General features: G+C 33.1%; 1 protein-coding gene across 1 annotated transcript in view; it reads right to left on the bottom strand.

Annotated features, from left to right (window-relative positions):
* Positions 1–20,251, bottom strand: part of ENTREP2 (endosomal transmembrane epsin interactor 2) — a 734,130-nt gene that overhangs the window by 284,339 nt on the left and 429,540 nt on the right. The window contains exon 3 of the mRNA XM_074234255.1: positions 9,674–9,784. Within this exon, the coding sequence (XP_074090356.1) occupies positions 9,674–9,784 (111 nt within the window). The remainder of the gene's footprint in view (positions 1–9,673; positions 9,785–20,251) is intronic.

Genomic DNA, 20,251 nt, shown 5'->3' with positions numbered 1-20,251 from the left:
GGAGAAATAGAATGGATTAAGTTATTCACATAAAAGAGGAAAGAAAAAGCTTTTGCAATAGAGTGGAAAAGGGGGAAAGTGAGGGGGAATAAGTAAGCCTTACTCTCATTGGCACTGGCTCAGAGAAGGAATAAGATATACTCTCAATTGGGCATAGAAAGAAGAAAGTAGGGGAGGAAACAGGGGAGAAAGGGGGTTGGGGGAGAGTGATAGAAGGGAGGGAGATTGTAGGGGGAGGAGTCATGTAAATTATTTTTGAGGGTGAAAGGAGAGAGAATAGAATGGGGATGGGGTGAATAAGATGGAGGTAAATACAGTTAACAATAGACACTGTGGGATAAATATTAAAACAAGTTTCTCTGGTAAAAGACTTCATTTCTCAAATATAGAGAAACGAGTCAAATTTATAAAAAAAATAAGAGCCATTCCCCAATTGATAAATGATCAAGAGGTATGAACAGTTTTCAGATGAGGTTATCAATGTAATCCATTTAAATCATTTTTTAAATGACCTAACTCACCATTGATAGGAAAATTTGGATTGGAACAATTCTGAGGTACCATTTTATACTTATTGGATTGGCTGATAGAGAAAATGACAAATGTTGGAAGGGATGATTCAACCATTCTATAGAAAAATTTGGAACTATACCCAAGAGTTATAAAACCATGCCTACTCTTTGGTCTAGTAGAGTTACTCTAGGTCTGTATTCCAGAAGACATGAACTATGAGAAGATAATAATCTATATTTATAGCTTATTTTTTCTTGCAGTTGGGAGCTGAAAATTGAGGGGATGTCCATCAGGTGAAGAATGGCTGAACAAATTATAGTATGTGATTGAGATGAACAAGATGCTCTCAGTAAAAAAAAAATGCTTACATGAGCAGATGCAATGGGAAATGTACTTTGTGCAATGTAAAAGCTGTAGTACAGAATGAGCAATTGTGAATGATCTACCTTTTCTCAGCATTGTTGTGACCCAAGAGAACTCTAAAGGACTTATGATAAAGAATATTATCCATCCCAAAGACAGAGCTAATGCTATCTGAATATAGATTGAAGTATACTTTTTTCACTTTTTTTTCCTTGAGGTTTCTCTTTTTTTGGGGGGGATTGTTATGTTTACTTTTACACCATCACTATTGTGGTAATGTTTTTCTTAACTACATACTTATATCATGTAACTTGTTTTCTAAATGAGGAGGAATGGGGTGAGGAAAGGAGAAAATTTGGAACTCAAGGTTTTGTTAGAAAATGTTGCAACTTATTTTTGCCTGTAACCAGGGGGAAAACAAAAGAAAATAAAAATAAAGATTGATAAAAGATTAAAAATAAGAAAATCAAGAGATCAAATATGATAAAATTCAAAAGAATTTTCCTGTTATGTATCAGACCTAAACTGCACTGAAAATTCATCTGAATAATAATACCCATTTTCTATTCATTGTATATTAGAAAACTATTGTAATAGAAGATAATAAATTTAATTTAAAACTGAAAAAATGCAGTTTTCATTAAATTTGATGTGAATTTAAACTATATTAATAAATTTTATCATTATTATTTATCATTAAGTACCATTTTGCTGCATTTACTAAGATAGGACAACACATAAGTGGCATTTAAGGATATTTAGTGATTCCTTGAAGAAATCTATATAGTTCTAGAAGTTGAGAATAAAAGTGATGTTTTGGTGTAAATTGAATAGATATAAGTTATCTAACAGATATTAATAAACCTTATCCTGCTGTTAACTTTTACCAACTTTCTTGACAAAATAATTGTCTTACTGATTTATCAATAGTCAACAAAAATTTATTTTTTATTAGAGTTTATAAGAAGAGTTAATTTGCAGTCAACTAATTTGTTAGTGTTAACATTTTCTTTATTCTTAAAGAAAACTAACTATATTGAAATACAATTAATAAAATACAATTAATAAATATAATTAATGAAATACAATTAATAAAACAAAAGATATTCTCATATTCTAAAAATTGAATGCTTTATAGATGAGGAAGTTGAGGACTAGAGAGATTAGGTAAACTGCTCAGTAGTACAAAGAATTGGTGTCAGAGTGTCACTCTAACCCAAGCAAGCTCTTTCTATTATATCGTATTGCTTGTACCAATAATGTAATAACATATATTTAAGTCAAGTCAAAGTTTAGAAAATACTTCCTTTACTATAATGTATGAAGCATGATTCCCTCCCTACTGGCATGTCATTATTGTGAATAATCATGTTGTGAGTATAAAGCTAAAAGAGCAATTGAATAAAATAATCTTTCAAGGTAATTTTATAACTCCATCTGAATTGTCTTCACAATCTGATTTTATGTTTCAAATGCTGGAAATTCCCCCAAATAATCAGCTATCCATTTAAAAATATAAGTATAAAATAAATTCATAAACTATATACCAATGGATTTGTGATATGTACATTGTTTCAAATGAGTTGTATCATGATTTTCATTATAAACATGAATAATCATGGTTTAAGCATATCACTTGAATAACGAGGATCAGAGATACTGAATATTAATGATACAGAACTAGTACTAATACAGCTTTGGACAAAGACTGAGAACAAGCCCGAAATACAGGAAAAGTAATAATACTGAAGTAGGTGTATATAAAGGAAGATCTTACTAAAATACAAATGATGAAAAAGTAGAATTCTTTTAACATAGATCCACCTTGGGCCCTTCATCCAAATGTGTCTGGTTATCCTAGTAGTAAAGAGATTTTATTTATATGTATGTCTTCACACATTGATTCCAATAAGAATATTACATTGAACTTTCTATGTAATTTTATCAAATGATATATGAGAAAATTGATTTTCTTTTTTACACATTTATTATTTTGACAGTGATTGTAACTGGGATAAATGAAGGATAGGGGGAAAAAACCTGAAAGAGCTAAAAAAAAAGTAGAGAAGGAAAGCAGTAGAGGAGTGAATGTGATATGAGAAGAATAGTTTACGGAAGGAAACAAAGCAAAGGAAAAATAATCTGCAATGCCACCTGAATAGGAATTTTATAGAAACACAGAAACAGAGTTGGAAAGATCCTTAGAAATCAACTAGTTCAATACTCTGACTCTGGAATTGAGAAAACTGAGGTTCAGACAAATTATGTGACTTGGCATGAGTCATATAGATGGTGTTAAAGGATGGCAATTGAACCTTGGTCCATTTACTCCAAACCCAGAAGTCTTTTCTTAGTACCAGAGGGAAGTTCCTAATGGCCAATCTGCAATTTGAATTGAAGACCTCTAACTTTACTAACACTGTTTTTTTAATTAATTTATCTTGATTTAGATCACTTTCTGTTTCTATCCAAGAAGTGGGAAATGACTCATTTCCAAAGTATACCATACCAGGTTTCCAAACTCTCAACTAGATCTTTTTCTCTTAATCATTTGTTTCTGTAAGTGTATTTTTTTCTTCTGTCATTTCCAAGAAATAAAACTGGTCTTTGCTTTTCTTAAGTTAGCAAAAAGTATACCTCAATAAAAGAAGAAAATAAAAGCTGAAGTTGCTTTCACTAATAAATTTGTGACTGCATTCCCATCTACATTAATAGGACAAGTGCCTATTCTTCTGAGAATAGGCCTACTTTCCTGAATTTCTCCTGGTCCCTGTGGATTCCAGATACAGATAAATACAGATAGTGAGTCCAGGGAATGCAATAAGACGCTAATTAGTATGTGGATCATTGATGCAGCTGGAATGCCTGCAGCTGTAGACTGAATGTAGATTAAAAAAAATCTCTCTCTGGAGGGTGACAAATTTAAATGTAAACCTTATGAATAAGTGTCTATTATTGATGGAATCTAATCTAATCAATCTAATACTTGGCCTATTTTTTAGTAAACTCAAACTTCTATTTTTTTTTATTCTGAGGAAAAAAGGAGAAAATAAATTACTTTCTAGAGGACAAGATTTAGATGGGAAGAAATCTACATTTTCTTGAAAATTACAGAATTGATATACATTTATTTATATATTGACAATTATGGGCTGGATCCTGGGACAGATAAGAACTATTTAGAGATGGATTTGAATATTGACAAAAATGCTTTTCTAGGACAGAATTTCTCTAGTAAATTCAAAGATTGAACTTTGGCAATTATAAACAATGCCTCTTCTCCCCAAACATAGTGTGGTCTTTACCTCTTTTCAGTTCTTAATATAAAAATAATGTTGCATAATGGAACAAACAAAAATTGTCAGTGGTTATAGGACACATCATATACCAAATTAATAATCTCATTAGAAAACATACAATGTTCCAAATGATTATCAAAATACATCATTGAAATTTTAAAATTAGATTTTTTGAAATATTTCACAGCATATTTTAGTCTATAATTCTAACACTGAAGGCAGCTTATGAGTAGAACAATCATATTGATTTATGTTAGAGGGATGTGAAAAACTATGGAACAAATCTAGCATTTAGGGATAAGAGTTGGGTTAACAGAATGCACCAGTATCCTAGTTCTACCAGTGTTACGTCACATAGTACGTATACAAAATAAGTATAAATATAAAATATACAAATATATAAAAATATTTTAACATTTTTAATAGAAACATTGTCATATGGGAAAAGGACAATAAGCAATAAAGTAATCCTAATTCCAGTTCATGTTCATGGCACATTATTTTGATAAAAAAAAAAAACCCTGTTACTGAGCTTTAAAAAAAATTAACTTTCAACTCCTCTATTCTTAGAACTACCATCCTTTTTACCTCTCACCTGGACCATCATAGAGACCTCCTAATTAGTCTCCCTACCTCATGTTTCTACCCTCTTCACCAGAAAGCTGCCAAAGTGATTTTCCTAAAGCACAGGTGTGATCCTGACACTCCCTTATTCAAGTGCTGTGGTTATTCCCTAATTACCTCTACTGCCAACTCCAGTTGGTTCCCTAATTGCTTGTAGCAGAAAATGCAAGGTCCTCTGTTGGATACTTAAAGTCTTTCATTGACCTGAGCCCATCCAACCTTTTGGATTTATTAAATCCAGGCAAACTTCTTGCTACTCCTCATGAAAAGTACTTCACCATTTCTCACACTTGCTAACTCATAGGTTTATAATGAAAACACTCTCCCCCTCATCCTCTCTTCTAGAACCCTTTGTTTCTTTTAAGTATTTAGCTCTGTATCTTCCACATGAGCCTTTCCTGATCCACCCCACTCACTATTAATCAACCCATCAATAAGCAATTATCAACCACTTATTCTTTGCCAGCATTGTGCTAAGTGTTGGAGGGATACATAGAAAAGCAAGATACCAGCTCTTAAGGAGCTCACAATCTACTATGTCCTTTCACTCTCAATTCTTTGCATTTATTTTTAGTGCATTTATTTATGTTCACATATACATATTATTGTATCTATTATGTTCTAGACTTTGTGCAAGTCAGTGGGTTAATTGATAAAATGAATGAAACAATGCCTGCTTTCAAAGACCTTACATTCTAATGGAATGTTATCTTCCTTGAGGGATTGTAGGCTCAATTTTTTTGTCTTTGAATTAAGAGTGCTTACACACAATTCTTGCTTTATATAAATTCATATTAGCCAATTCAACTTGGCTCAGTTCTTAGAAGGCTGAAGGGGCTGTGGGGATGGATGGGGCTGCAACTAAGGTGTAGGGGGCGGGGACCAAGGATCCTCAGAACCAAGCACTGAAGCATGGACACAAAACTGAGGAGGAGTTGGGACCACCTGAAACACCTGATGGGAGGGAAAGGTCTGCACTCCACTTACATTGTGACTACTAGCTCGCCTTGAAAAGTGCCCAGTACATAGTGCTTAATGAATATTTGGTGATTAATTGATAAATTACTCCATAATTACACAGCTGATCCAAATCACAGAGTTTTCTACAAAACTGACCCAAAAAACCCCCATGACTCATGACTCCCTTGATGAAAAGACCCTGTCTTCTCTGATCTAAGATTTATAGCCCAGGGTTACAGATCACAAGAAGTTTGTAGTTGCCTCTGTCATATAAGAGACTTTTGTCTCCTGCCTGTCAGATGCTTCTTTTCTTATTTTTGAACAATCAACAGTCAAAAAATTGGAGCTTACAGTGCAGAGTTGGGGTATCCAGTTTTATTCAAAACTTTCTGGAACTGGGGCAGCTAGGTGGTACAGTGAATAGAGCACCAGCCCTGGAGTCAGGGGACCAGAGTTCAAATCCAGCCTCAGATACTTAATACTTACTTAGCTGTGTGACCTTGGGCAAGTCACTTAACCCCATTGTCTTACAAAAACCAAAGGGGGGGGGTGGAACCTTTCTGGAAAGAGCATCCGTTTCATTCAATTCCTGTGTCTCTTGTGTTAGGTTCTCATCAGATAAGATTTTGGGGGGAATGCCCTTGTATTCCAGCTCCTGAGAAGGGAAGGAATTGCAGACATCCCTGAACAAGGTCTTTTAAATGGCTCTTTCTCTTACTATTTTCCTGTATCACAGGATTTTGAGTCAAGGCTCAAGATGATCCCCAAGGAATTGCTTTCTAAAGTCAAGGATTTATAAAAGAGCATATGTGCTCACAGCTATAAATGAGAGCATAGGAGTATATAAATATAAAATCACATTCATTCTTCCTTAACCCTCAGCCCCGATCACCAATATGAGTTTGAAGTCAGGAAGGTTTAAGTTTAAATGATGCCTCAGACAATTAGCTGTGTATCTTGAGCAAGTCACTTTACCCCTTGTCTAATTCACAACAATGTTGGGAGGATTATATGGAATGTGCTGTATGAATTACCACTGGTCTTGTTGCTCCTACTATTATGGGGTGATTACTATATTCTAGACACTGTGATAATTATTTTACAAATATTGTCTCATTTGATGCACACAACTCTGAGAGGTGGGGGCTATAATTATTTCCTTTTTTTCAGATGAAGAAACAGGCAGAGGCCAAATAATTTACCCAGGATCACACAGTTCATAACTGATTGGGATCAGATTTAACCTCAAGTTTTCCTTATGCCAGGTCCAGCACTCTATCCACTAAGTCACTAAGCTGCTGCCACTGCCAATACCACAGTTATTGCTATTGGTCAGTCATGTCCAGCACTCTATGACTCTTCAGATTTTCTTGGCAAAGACACTAGAGTGGTTTTCCATTTCCTTCTCCAGCTCATTTTACAGATCAGGAGACTGAGGCAAACAGGAAAAAGTAACTTGCCCAGGTCACACAATTAGTAAGTGTCTGAGACTGGATTTGAACAAATTAAGATGAGTCTTTCTTGTTGAGTTCCAGTTCCTGAACTCTCTCAATCTTCCCCAGGTGAATGTTGGAGGGGCAGGAGACAAGGATTACAAAGGAGACAAGTTCTCTTATCAGGAGCTCCAAGTTCTCCATGTGCTCCAAGTGCTCCTTTTATTCACCAAAGCAACAGTGTCTAAATACCTTTCCAGTCTCTAATCCACTCCCACTCCCCTGGTACTTAGGAAAACAACCTTTTGAAGCTCAAAGGCACCAGTTGGTGATGATAATAATTTACAATGGTTCCCAACACTTTCTGATTCCAAACTCATAGTTCTAGCCACTACACCACTGAGTTGCCCAACTACTACCACTTCCATGACCCTATCACTACTTCTATTATTAACACTATTACAACCACCACTCCACCATCACTACTACTCTTTATTTTTTTAAGGTTTTTGCAAGGCAAATGGGGTTAAGTGGCTTGCCCAAGGCCACACAGCTAGGTAATTATTGTCTGAGGTCGAATTTCAACTCAGGTACTCCTGACTCCAGGGCCGGTGCTCTATCCACTGTGCCACCTAGCCACCCCCACTACTACTACTCTTACTCCTCCTCCTCCTCCTCCTCCTCCTATTACTACTCCTACTCCTACTACTGCCACTACCACCACCACTCACTACCATATTGCTGTTTCTACTATTAATTCTATTATTCCTACCACTACTCTTACTACTACTACTACTACTACTACTACTACTACTACTACTACTACTACTACTACTACTACTACTACTACATAATCCAGTTATGCTTCAAGGAAAATAGTGCCTATATTATATGAATGTGTTGTCTTATGTGAAGGTTACATTTCTGCTCTCATCAAAAACATAAATTTCTCAATATTTACATTTGTGTTGATGTATCCAATTATATAGTCTCCCTTGCCATAACAAGCATTTGTAAGATGACAAGCTAGAATTTTTGATATTGTGTGTTATCATATTTCTAAAATAATCTCAGTGATCTAGGCAGGGAATGAACCAATGCTATGACCTTGATCTCTTTTTAGTCCCATACCCTTTTGTGAATTAGAGTTGTGTGTCTCTAGATATTTACTCAAAGAGAGACAATGATATGCCAGTGAGTTCCAGACTAGGATGAATGTAAACAGTGCAGGTATTTAATTTAGAATTGCACAGATGTTCTACTTGGCCACTTTTGGGATGTGTGAGCAACATTACATAAGCTATAATTAACTATAATCACATAGCAAAACAAAGTACTTAAGATGCATTCTTATAGCACAGGTAATTTATCAGCTTTAAAGCAATGTTCACTTAACCTCAGTTCTAGTAGCCTAGATATATATGTGGAGCAAAATCCCAAGGTCCTCTATAGGGAGCAAAAGTAGGGAGACTACAAGAAAAGGAAGAAGGAAATATTAAAAGGCTATTAAAAGGCAAAATCTTGAGGTAATTCAGCATGACTTTAATGGCTCACAAACTACAGAAATAGAAAACTAACTATAATTCTGACCAAGAAAATGAGACAGAAATCTACTTTCCACATTTTCAAAATAAGAAAAAATTGGGGCAGCTAGGTGGAGCAGTGGATAGAGCACCGGCCCTGGAGTCAGGAGGACCTGAGTTCAAATTCGACCTTAGACACTTAATAATTACCTAGTTGTGTGGCCTTGAGCAAGGCACTTAACCCCATTGCCTTGCAAAAAATGAATAAATAAGAAAAAAAAAATGAGTCTGAATGATATTGCATGACTTGCTTCAAAACCCTGAGCAAGTTAGTGATATGTCAAGGCAGGAATACCAAGTCTCCTTTCCTGAAATATTTCTGAAATCATATCGCATGCTATCCATATATCTTCAAGTTGTTCTTGTTAATTTTCTCATGTTTTAAAATTTTTATTTTCAAAGTTAATTTAAAAAATCAATGTGACAAATTCTGAAAAATAATTATTACTCAGTAAATTCCAAAACTTATTCTTAAACTTTTACATTGTGCTATTTTGGGTTATTCTAATCTTAAGTGATGTTTTTTTTAGTTTGGTGTTTTGTTTTGTTTTTTCAAGGCAGTGGGGTTAAGTGGCTTGTCCAAGGCCACACAGCTAGGTAATTATTAAGTGTCTGAGGCTGGATTTGAACTCAGGTACTCCTGACTCCAGGGCCAGTGCTTTATCCACTACACCACCTAGCAGCCCCATCCTAAGTGATTTTCAAGTAAAATAAACTAGAATGTGGAGGGAAATGTTTTTAAAAAATTCCTTTAATAACTTCAAACAACTCAAAAATCTAAATCAATGGAAACATTAAATGAAAACCACAAACACCAAAAGAAGTGGATTTTAAAATGCATTTAGTGCAAAATTAAAGCCTTTGCCCTTTGTTTGAAGGTCTCCATTTCATTACTCACCAACTGACAGCCTTCTAGAGAGTTGACTAGCTGAGCATTCTGACAGGAGAGAATAGAACCAGCCAAATTCAACATTACACACACTGCAGATAGCAGCATGAAAAAGGTTATCTGGAAAAAACAAAACAACGAATTGATTATCCAATGCAAGAGGTGAGAGGAAAGTTTTCATTTAACTCTTTAAAGCATCTGAAACTCATCAAATAATTACATAATAATATATTTTAAAGAACAACACAATATGTTCCCTCAATTTTCATATTGTTTTAGCACTCTAAGAAAGCAAAGTTGAGTATTTAACAAAGCTCAAGCTATCACAACTTTGACTGAAATCTATCATGATTAATTATCTGAAATTAAAAATCTGAAATAAAACTAAATATATCAAATATATTAACTGCAACTCATCAGTTTTTTCTTTTCAATATAGAAAATATTAACAAGTGTTGGTCAGAGTAGCTTTATAGAAACTAAATTTATATGCATATTGTATATTAAACATGTATTGAATGTGTACACAAAGTCTCCAGCATTAAAATGTAAACTCTTTCAGGTCAAGGCTGTATTACTATTGACTTTCATGTCAGCAAAATATTTAACACATAGTAAGAGCATAATAAATGCTAGGTGACTGAGTGACTGTTTCTATTGGAGAATACAGTATGTAAACATGTAGATAAATAGAAACTAATTTGAGAATGGAGAGTATCCTAACAACTAATGTGGCACTTGAACTAGAAAAACAAAAATTCTAAGTAGAGATAATAAAAGAATACATTACAAACACAGGAGAGGCTTTGCAAAGGTAAGATGGTAAGATGGAAAGCTAGAGTCAGGAAATAGGATTGTTTTGATGGAATAAAAAGTGTGTGAAGGGTAGTAATGTGATAAAAGTTCAGAACTGCAGCAAATTTAAAAGGGTTTTAAATGGCAAGCTGATTCATTTCTAATTTATCCTAGAGGCTATAAGGATTTTATAAAGTTTCTCAAAGGAAAAGAAGCAAAATGGTCAGACATGATTTAGGGAAAAATTATTAAAAGCCAGGTCCTCTGATTCTAGACCCTACACTCTATTAATTATTCTAGTAGGAAAAGAAAATAGTAACTTAAATTAATGAGGTTTTGTGTGGAGGTTATTACATTTCTGCTCTCTCATCAAAAAAGATAAATTTCTCAATATTTACATTTGTGATGATGTATTCATTTACACAGTCTCCCTTGCTATAGCAAGCATTTGTAAGATGGTGAGCTAGTGTTATTGGTATTGTGTGTTATTATATTTCTAAGATAATCTAAGTGATCTAGGCAAGGATTGAACCTATGCTATGACCTTGACCTCTTTTTAGTCCCTTGCTCTTTTGTGAATTAGAGTTGTGTGTGTGTCTAGATATTTACTCAAAGAGAGACAATGATATGCCAGTGAGTTCCAGACTGGGATGAATGTAAGTAGTGCAGGTATTTAATTTAGAATTGCACAGATTGCTTTAGAAATACTTCATTGTTCTTGCAACTTCTACCTACCAAAGATTCAACAAGGTCATAATACATCCTAAAAATGATATATAAATACAGTGAACTATGCCATTAGAAAGTTCTAGTTCACCAAGTACTTTGCATAAATGCAACTTTCAGAAAGACAATGACCAGTTCTGCCAACTCACTTTTTAAAAAATGGCACAGTTTAAGATTTAATTACATAATATTAGAAATACCACTTATAGTAAAAGTTAGAAACAGTAGCTCAATTAATTATAGCCTCAAGCAATGAGTATAAAAATATGGATTTATGGGTCACAAATTAACCTAGGGCATTGCTCTATTCTTTCTGAGTGAGGGCTTACCATGATCCATCATAAGATTTGAATAGAAATGGACCCATTGGATAAGAACTACAAAATGCACACACACACACACACACACACACACACACACACACACACACACACAAACAGACACTTGGTTAAGACCCACTTTTGAGACCAATATAACACCATTGATAATTACACTTTTTGTCCAATCCCTGTTTCCATTCTCTACCCATTAATCTTATTAGAATGTGAAACAACTTTCAAACTGAATTCTGTTGATATGAAGCTATAGATAATTATAGAACCAACCAAAGAATATATTTCACATAAACTTATCATAGAAAGAATTATTGTTTCTAATGCTAGTGATACCATCTTTAAGAAGGAAGGAAGGAAAACATTAGTTGTCCTAGCACAAAAGCAGAGTTTATACAGGATAAGGAATCATATACAATAAGGAAGAATGTACAAGATTTTTTACCTTTACTTTCTTCTTTTGGTCTGCCCGAAGATTCTCTAAGCATGGGAATTTGCTGTGGGCAATATATGCTTTAGAGCATACATTAAGCTTTCCTGAGTTATGGCTATGCCAAAAGATAGTCCCCTCAAGGGCAAGCCAGGAATAGCATTAGTGTTATAGATTTAGCAATATTTCCTCAATCAACTTTTGTGCAAACTCAAATGATCAAATCAAATCTAGAACAAAAACAGTTATTCTTTGAGGAATAAGCCCTGGGGCCAATAAGATTCCTCCTTTTTTATGTCTCTATAACATAGATCCAATAGGTTCTAAAACCCTGTTCTAATTGGAGCAAAATCCTCTCCAGAAGGTAGAAAGAAGGATGTGAAACCAATTTTCGGTTTATTCCAATTCAGTTATGTTTTGTTAGAATTACATAAACTTTTAATCTCTTCTCAATTAAAAAAATTAGCTAAGCTTATCTAATGTCCTTTATGTCTTCAACAAACAATGGAAATCCTAAAAATTGGGTAATTCATTTAAATGGAACTACAAAAACTCTATAGCATCATGATTTTAATTCTTTGCTGTACTAAAAACCACAAAGTCTACATCTACCATAGAAAATACAACTTTAAGAGTATGGAATTGTAACAGTGAAATTGGATTTTCAAGTCCTTTCTATTTAAACCATTGATGGGGGAATTCAGGCAGATATAGAATTAAAAGGAAAGTTTTTTTCAAATCATATAATCTTAAACAATTTCAATTCAAAATATAATATAAATAACACAATAATCAAGCATTAGTAAAAGAAGTAGGCTAATGGATCAGAATGCACAAGGGAAATGCCAAGTCAAAATAATAAAGAAAAATTAATTTCAGTATGTTAACTAGAGCTAATGAAATTAAACTTCATTCATATTATCAAGGTTATTTATAGATATTATCTCATTTTATCCTCACAATAATTATACTGAAAGGAAAAAAATCTTTTAACAAATAAAACTCCATTTCTGTTTAAAACATTAGATATACAAGAAATAAAATGGAACTCTGTATATATATATATAATATATACAAATATACTATATATATATATATGTATATATATATATATTATATATATACTTTTACAGAGCTAGGTGGCACAGTGGATAGAGCACTGAGCTTGCAGTAAGACTTCAAATTCAGCCTCAGAATTTCACTGACTGTGTGACCCTGGCCAAATCATTTGACTTTTATTTGCTTCAGTTTCCTCATCTATAAAATATAGATAACAATAGCACCTACTTTGCAGTATTGTTGTGAAGATCAAATAAGGTAACAGTTGTAAAGTACATTTCACAATTCATTGGCACATAATAAATACTATATAACAAATTATTGATGTTTTATATAAGATTTTTATATAAATATCTGTAAATACAAAGTTATGTTCAGAGCAATAAGTAATTTCAAGATGGAGAGAAAGCTAATAATGAGAGCGACTAAGGTCTTATATTAGGAAGGCACCTGAGTTGATTATGAAGGAAACTAATAATTCTACCAGGCAAAAATGGGGAGTAGGAAATGCATTCTGAACATGGTGATATGTGAAATGGAGTATTATGTATAGGAAATAACTAGCAGGATAGTTTAATTGAAATGGACAATTGTGAGAGGAAATAAAATAAAATAAAACTGGGATACAAATATTGGAAGGTTTCAAATGCCAGGAGGAAGAATGCATTTTATTCTAAAACTGAAGGGGGTATTAAAGATTATTTGAGAAGGGGGGGGTGAAAGATTTGTGGTTTAAGAACATAGATTTATCAGATTTTTGAAGCCAGAATGGACAAGGGAGAGTCTTGATGCAGGAAGACAGCTTAAGAGGCTTTTATAACAATTTAGACAAGAGTTAATAATGGCCTAAACTGGTTTAGAGGCTATGTGAGTAGAGAAAATGGAATAGGTATCAGTTAAGTTGGAGAGAAAGGATTGATAAATTTTGCCAGTTGACTGGATCTGGAGTTTCAGGTAGAAGGAAGAGTCAAGGATAATTCTAAGACTTTGCATTTAGATGAATGGAAGGGGTTGGGGCATGAAAAAATATAAAATCTTAGCTAAGAGAAGAATTGATGGAGAATTAAAGGAATATATAGGGCATTTTGAGTTTGAGATGCTCACAGTGAGAGAGGATGAAAGAAACCTTCATGGGAAAATATCGGTTCAAGTGCAGCAATACAATCTTTACAAATAGCTGGTTTCTAGAAAACAGACACAAAGTAACAAAGGTACAGTGATTTGTCCTAGAAAAAAACTGTTCAATTAAATATATTTCATTTCTACAATTCTGCAAAAGTGGATATGGTGAATGTCTTCTCATCTCTTCTTTCAATTCATGTTTTTTTTGTAATTTTGAAATGCTAACTTTTGATTTTTTTTCTTTTGGCTGGTTGTTTTGTTTGCAATGGTGTAGTCATCTAAACCTAATTTCTGCAAATTTTCTGTTCAGTTTTTGTAGCAGTTTTTGTCATACAGTGATGCTTACCCTATTAGCTTGTGTCTTTTGTTTCTTTGGAAACAAGGCTACTAGGTTTATTTGATTCAATGCACTGTGAACTTAATAAGTTCCCCCGATTAGTTTCTCTGTTGCCTTGTCTGAGATCATGATTAATATCCCTATTTTTTGGAGTTAAGCTGAGATAACAGATTTTGTCCCAGGTCTTTATTTCAAACCTATGTATATCTTTTTGATTCATGTTTGTTTTTCATGAACAATATATTATTGGATTCTGCTTCTAATCTATTCTGCAATCTTCTTCCACTTTGTGGATAAATTTATCCCAGTCACAGTAACATCATGAATTACTATTCCTTCCCTATCCTATTTTCTTACACTTTTTTTCTCTTTGCTTCATGTCCTGTTTATCTCAAGTTCTTATTCTTTCTTTGTTCCTTCTCTCCTGTCTCTTTCATTCTCTCTTTCTTTCCTTCTTTCTTTCTTTTTGACTTTCTTTCACACTTTTCATGATTCCTCCATCTGAAAATAGGACTTGTTTTGGGTGGGAGCATATATATATATATATATATATATATATATATATGAAGATAGACATACATAAAACATATAATATATGTAAATTATATCATATATATATATATATATATGGAGAGAGAGAGAGAGAGAGAGAGAGAGAGAGAGAGAGAGAGAGAGAGAGAGAGAGAGAGAGAGAATTCTACTCTCCTCTGTTCAGTTCAGGTGAAAGTAAGGTGCAAGTTACTTGGTCCCTCTACCATTTCTTCTTTTTATAGATTTTTGTCCATTATAAATTATTTAAGTTCCTCTAAATTTCCCTTAGTGTATCTTCACCTTCTATCTCTTGCCCTTCCAATTTTAAGATCATTTTGACTCCCTTTATAATTATCATATTAGGGGTCATAAGAAACAATTCTTTCAGTTCCTGCATTAGAATGGAAACAGTTAAGTTCCTTGCAATTGTGCAAAATACTTAAAATTTTGTTACTCTTTACTCCAGTATTAGAATTTCAAAGTTTCTACTCAACTCTGGAACTTTTTGGACCTTTCATGGAAGGTCCATTTTTTCCCCCCCCTCGTAATAGCAATACTGAGTTTTGCTTTCTCAATTATTCTTCCTTGTAGGCATTCATTCTTACCATTTAAAAAAAATCATATTCCATTCTCTTTGCTTCTTTGAATTATCTTGACTGTAGGTATTTTTTGTTTTTGAACCCTTTCTTGTTGTCTGCTTGCAATATTTTCATTTTTATCTAGAATCTCTAGATTTAGTCTAAAGTATTTTCAGGAATTTTGATTATGGAGTCAAAAGGGGAATCAGTGGATCTTAATTTTATTTTACTTTTTTAAATAGGATTGGGCAATGTCATTTGTTTCTTTTTTTCAAGAGGCTTATTTATTTTTAGTATATGTTTGTAAAATATTTTGAGTTCTGAATTCTCTTTCACTTCAAACTCTCCTCCACTCATCATGAAGGTAGGAAATGTGATGTCAATTATACATATGAAGCAATACAAAATTTATTTCCATGTTGTCCAAATTGACAAAAAAAATCAAGGAAAAAAAAGTAAAAAAAATTATGTTTCATTCTGCATTCTGACTTGATTACTTCTTTCTCTGGAGGTGGATAGTGATTTTTCATCATTAAGTCCTTTAGAATTGTCTTGTATCATTGCATTGCTGAGAATAGAGAAGTCATTCAAAAATGATTACTATACAATATTGTTCTTAGTATGTGTAATGTTCTCCTGGTTCTGCTCACTTAACTTGGTTTCAGTTCATAAAGGTCTTTTTCAGATTTTTCTCAAAACATCCTGTTCATGATTTCTTATAGCACAATAATATTCTATCACCATTATATACAGTTTACATAGCCATTCTCCAACTGATAGGCATCCCTCAATTCCCAGTTCTTTGCCATTACAAAAAGAGTTGCTATAAATACATTATATCATAAAGTTTTTTTTCCCCTTTTCTTAGGTTTCTTTGGAATACAAACCTAATTGGATCAAAGGCTTTGCAGTATTTATAGCCTTTGGGCATAGTTCCAAATTGCTCTCTAGAATGGTTCATAACCACCAATAGTGGATTAATGTGAAAATTTTTGTATATCTCCTCCAATATTTGTCATTTTTCCTTTCTATAACCTTAGTCAATCTGATAGTTGTAAGGTGATAGCTCAAAACTTTATTAATTTGTATTTTTCTAATCAATATTGATTTGGAGCATTTTTCATATGATTATATTTAGCTTTTATTTCTTAATCAAAACCTACTTGTTCATATCCTTTGATCATTTATCAATTGGAGAATAACTCATATTCTTATAAATTTGAGAAAGTTCACTATTTATTTGAGATATGAGATATTTATCTAAAAAATGTCTCTAAGTTTTCTCTCAATTTTAATTTTCCCTTCTAATCTTGTCTACATTGGTTTTATTTGTACAAAACTTTTTTAAATTTAATGTAATCAAAATTATCCATTTCATATCTCAAAATGTGATCTAACTCTTGCTTATTCATAAACTCCTCTCCTATCCATAAAACTAAAAAGTAATATGTTACACAAATTTCTAGTTTTCTTGTGATATCTCCACTTATATCTAAGTCATATATCTATTTTGACCTTTTCTTGGTAAATGGTGTAAGATGCTGATTTCTGAGACTGCTTTCTAGTTGCCTCAATAATTTTGACCAGTTACTGTTTTGTTTTTTAATATTTTATTTATTTTTCCAGCTGTGTGCAATAATTTTTATTAGGTTTTGAGTTTCACATTTCTCATCCTTCATCCCTTCCCTCCCCCATCCCCCTGATAGGATATAATCTAATATAGGTTATATATGTCATAACTATGTTAATAACTATGTCATAACTACATTAATCATGTTGCAAAATAATAATCAAATCAAAAAATGAAAAAAAAAAATGAGAGGAGGGCAGATAGGTGGTGCAGTGTATAGAGCATGGGTCCTAGAGTCAGGAGGACCTGAGTTCAAATTTGACCTCAGACACTTAATAATTGCATGGGCATGCCACTTAACCCCATTGTCCTTTAAATGAATTAAAAAAAAAACATGAGAGGGAAAAAACATAACACATAAAACAAATTTTAAAAACTGAAAATTCTAAGTTTTGGTTTGCATTCAGACTTCATAGTTCCTTTTTGGAATATGGGTGTTTTTTTCTTTAGAATTGTCCTTTGAATTGTCTTTGATTATTGTACTATTGGGAGCAAGTCTATCATAGTAGATCATCACACAATGTTGCTCCTAGTGTGTACATTGTTCTTCTGGTTCTGCTCACTTCATACAGCATCAGTTCATGTAATTCTTTCCAGACTGTTGAAGTTCATCCCTCATGATTTCTTTCTTTTTTTAAATGTAATTTTTCCAACACATGAAAAGGTGGTTTTCAATATTCATTCATTTGCAAGTTTATGCGTTCCACATTTTCCTACCACTCACCTTTCCCTGCCCTCCTAATGGGCAGTAAAATTTGTACATGTACAGTCTTGCTTAACATATTTCCATATTAGTCATGGTATGAAAAAAAATTAGAGCTAAGAGGGGAAAAACATTAGAAAAAAAACACCCCATTCTCATTTACAGTTATGATTATGAACACTTTATTTTCCTCCATACTACCTTCCTCATTTATACATTTGTCTTTTCTTTCCCCTTCTCCTTCCTGACCAATGTTTTACTTCTCATTGCTACCTCTCAATTAGCTTTTCATTCTATCAACAATTTTCCATTTCCTTTTCCTTTCCCCTTTTCCTTTTCAACTTTAACTTTACATTTACTTTTACTTTTGTTCTTCATTTTATCAGTCTCTTCTCCTTTTTTCCCTTCCTCCCCCAATTTCCCTATAGAGTAAAATAAATTTCCGCAGTGCTCATATCCTCTTTTCTCTCTTTATACTGTATATGTCTATACAATATATCTTTATGTGCTCCTCATGTGTGTGGTGTTATTTATCCTTTAATATCTTCAGTCACTTCTTAATTGAGCATGAAATTTTCTCCTCAGCTCTGGTCTTTTTATCAGCTAAGTTCAATTTCAGAAAGTCCATCTTTCCCCTGAACGAATATGTTGGATTTTGCAAGATAATTGAATTCTTGGTTTTAATTCAAGATCCTTTGCTCTCCAAAATACCATATTTCAGACTCTTTGATTCTTTAACACTGAAACTTATAAGTCCTGTATAATCGTACCAATGGTTACCTGTTAAAATGCTTTTTTTTTGGTTGCTTACAGTATTTTCTCCTTTGGTTGAGAATTCTGAAATTTGGCTACAATATTCCCTGGAGCTTTTATTTTGGGTTCTCTTTCTGGGGGGTGATCAAAGGATTATTTCAAGGCCTGTTTGATCTTGTTCTTGAATATTAGGGCAGTTTTCCGTGATAATTTTCTGCAGGATATTGTCCAGGTTCTCTTTCTGAACATGTCTTTAAGGTAGAGGAATATTCATTCATTATATATCCTGGAGTTATTTTCCAGGTCAGTCACATTTCCTAAGAGAAACCTTACAGATTCTTCTATTTTTTTCAGTCTTTTGGATTTGCTTGACAAAATCTTGGTGTTACAAAGATTCATTTCCATTTGTCCAATTCTACTTTTTTTAAGATTTTATTTTATTCAGTTAATATCTTTGTTATCTTTTCCAGTTGGTTAATTTTATTTTCCAGCTGGTCAATTTTACTTTTAAAATTGTTTTCTTCAGTTAATTTTTCAAAATTCTCATGAATGACTCTTATTGCTTTTCTTCTTCCTCCCTTTTTTGGTTTTTAAAATCCTTTTTGAACTCTTCCAAGAGGTCTTTGTAGAATTGAGACCAATTCATCAACCTCTGAAATGGTGTTTTTATCATCCCTTCCAGAAAAGTAGCAGTCAATAGTTAGTGTTTTGTTTTTTGTTTTTCCACTCATTTTGTCAGTTGAGCTCTGTTCCTGTGTTATAGGGTTATATAGTCCCAAGCATTTTGGTATTGTTTTGTTTTGTTTTTGCTGGAGGTTTGAGTTCTGTCCCTGACTTTCCCAGGGTTCAAAACCTTGCTCTCTGAGGTGGGGTTTGGATCTTACTGCTGCCAGAGCTCCAATGTGAATAAAAGCCTCTCACTGGATTTCCAGCTCTTCTCCTATACTGGGTTATATTCCCCTTCTACCCTTAACCCCAACACAACATGACAGAGCTTTTCCTGAAGTTCATCTCTCACAGAAAAGCTGTTTCACTGTGTTTTTGTTTCCTTGTTTGTTTTTGGTGAATTCTGTTACTTTACAATCTGTTTAGTGGCATCATTCAAGGTTGTTTCTGGAAAAGCTTCAGGAGCTTCCTAGTTTTGTGCCAATTGCTCATTCCTGAGTATTATTTGTCTTTTACTTTCAAAGAAGATCCCAACATCAGGGAGGTGATGCCATGAAAAGCACATGAATTGGACTTGAGTGAGGGGGTGCTTTGCTAAGTCACCTGCCTCATTTTGATATAGTTTTCTATTTCTTATTCAGTACCAGATAGTTTTGAAAATTACCACCTTAAATTGTGATATGAAACCTTTTTCCTGTACATTTTTTCATTAATTGCTTTGATATACTTGATCTTTGATTCTTTCAAATGAATTTTTTTATTATTTTTTCTAGCTCAAAATAATTTTTTTGTAATTTAATTGGGAAGGCCTTGAATAAAGTAGATTAGTTTTGGTAGAATTGTACTATTAATATTTCTTCACTTACTTAAATCTCTTATTATTTATATAAAAAGTATTTATAATTATGTTCATGTAGTTCCTGGA

Source organism: Macrotis lagotis, chromosome 4 (genome assembly GCF_037893015.1).
Source record: "Macrotis lagotis isolate mMagLag1 chromosome 4, bilby.v1.9.chrom.fasta, whole genome shotgun sequence".
In the NCBI taxonomy this organism is placed as follows: Eukaryota; Metazoa; Chordata; class Mammalia; order Peramelemorphia; family Peramelidae; genus Macrotis; species Macrotis lagotis.
This window is presented reverse-complemented; position numbering and strand designations above follow the sequence as displayed.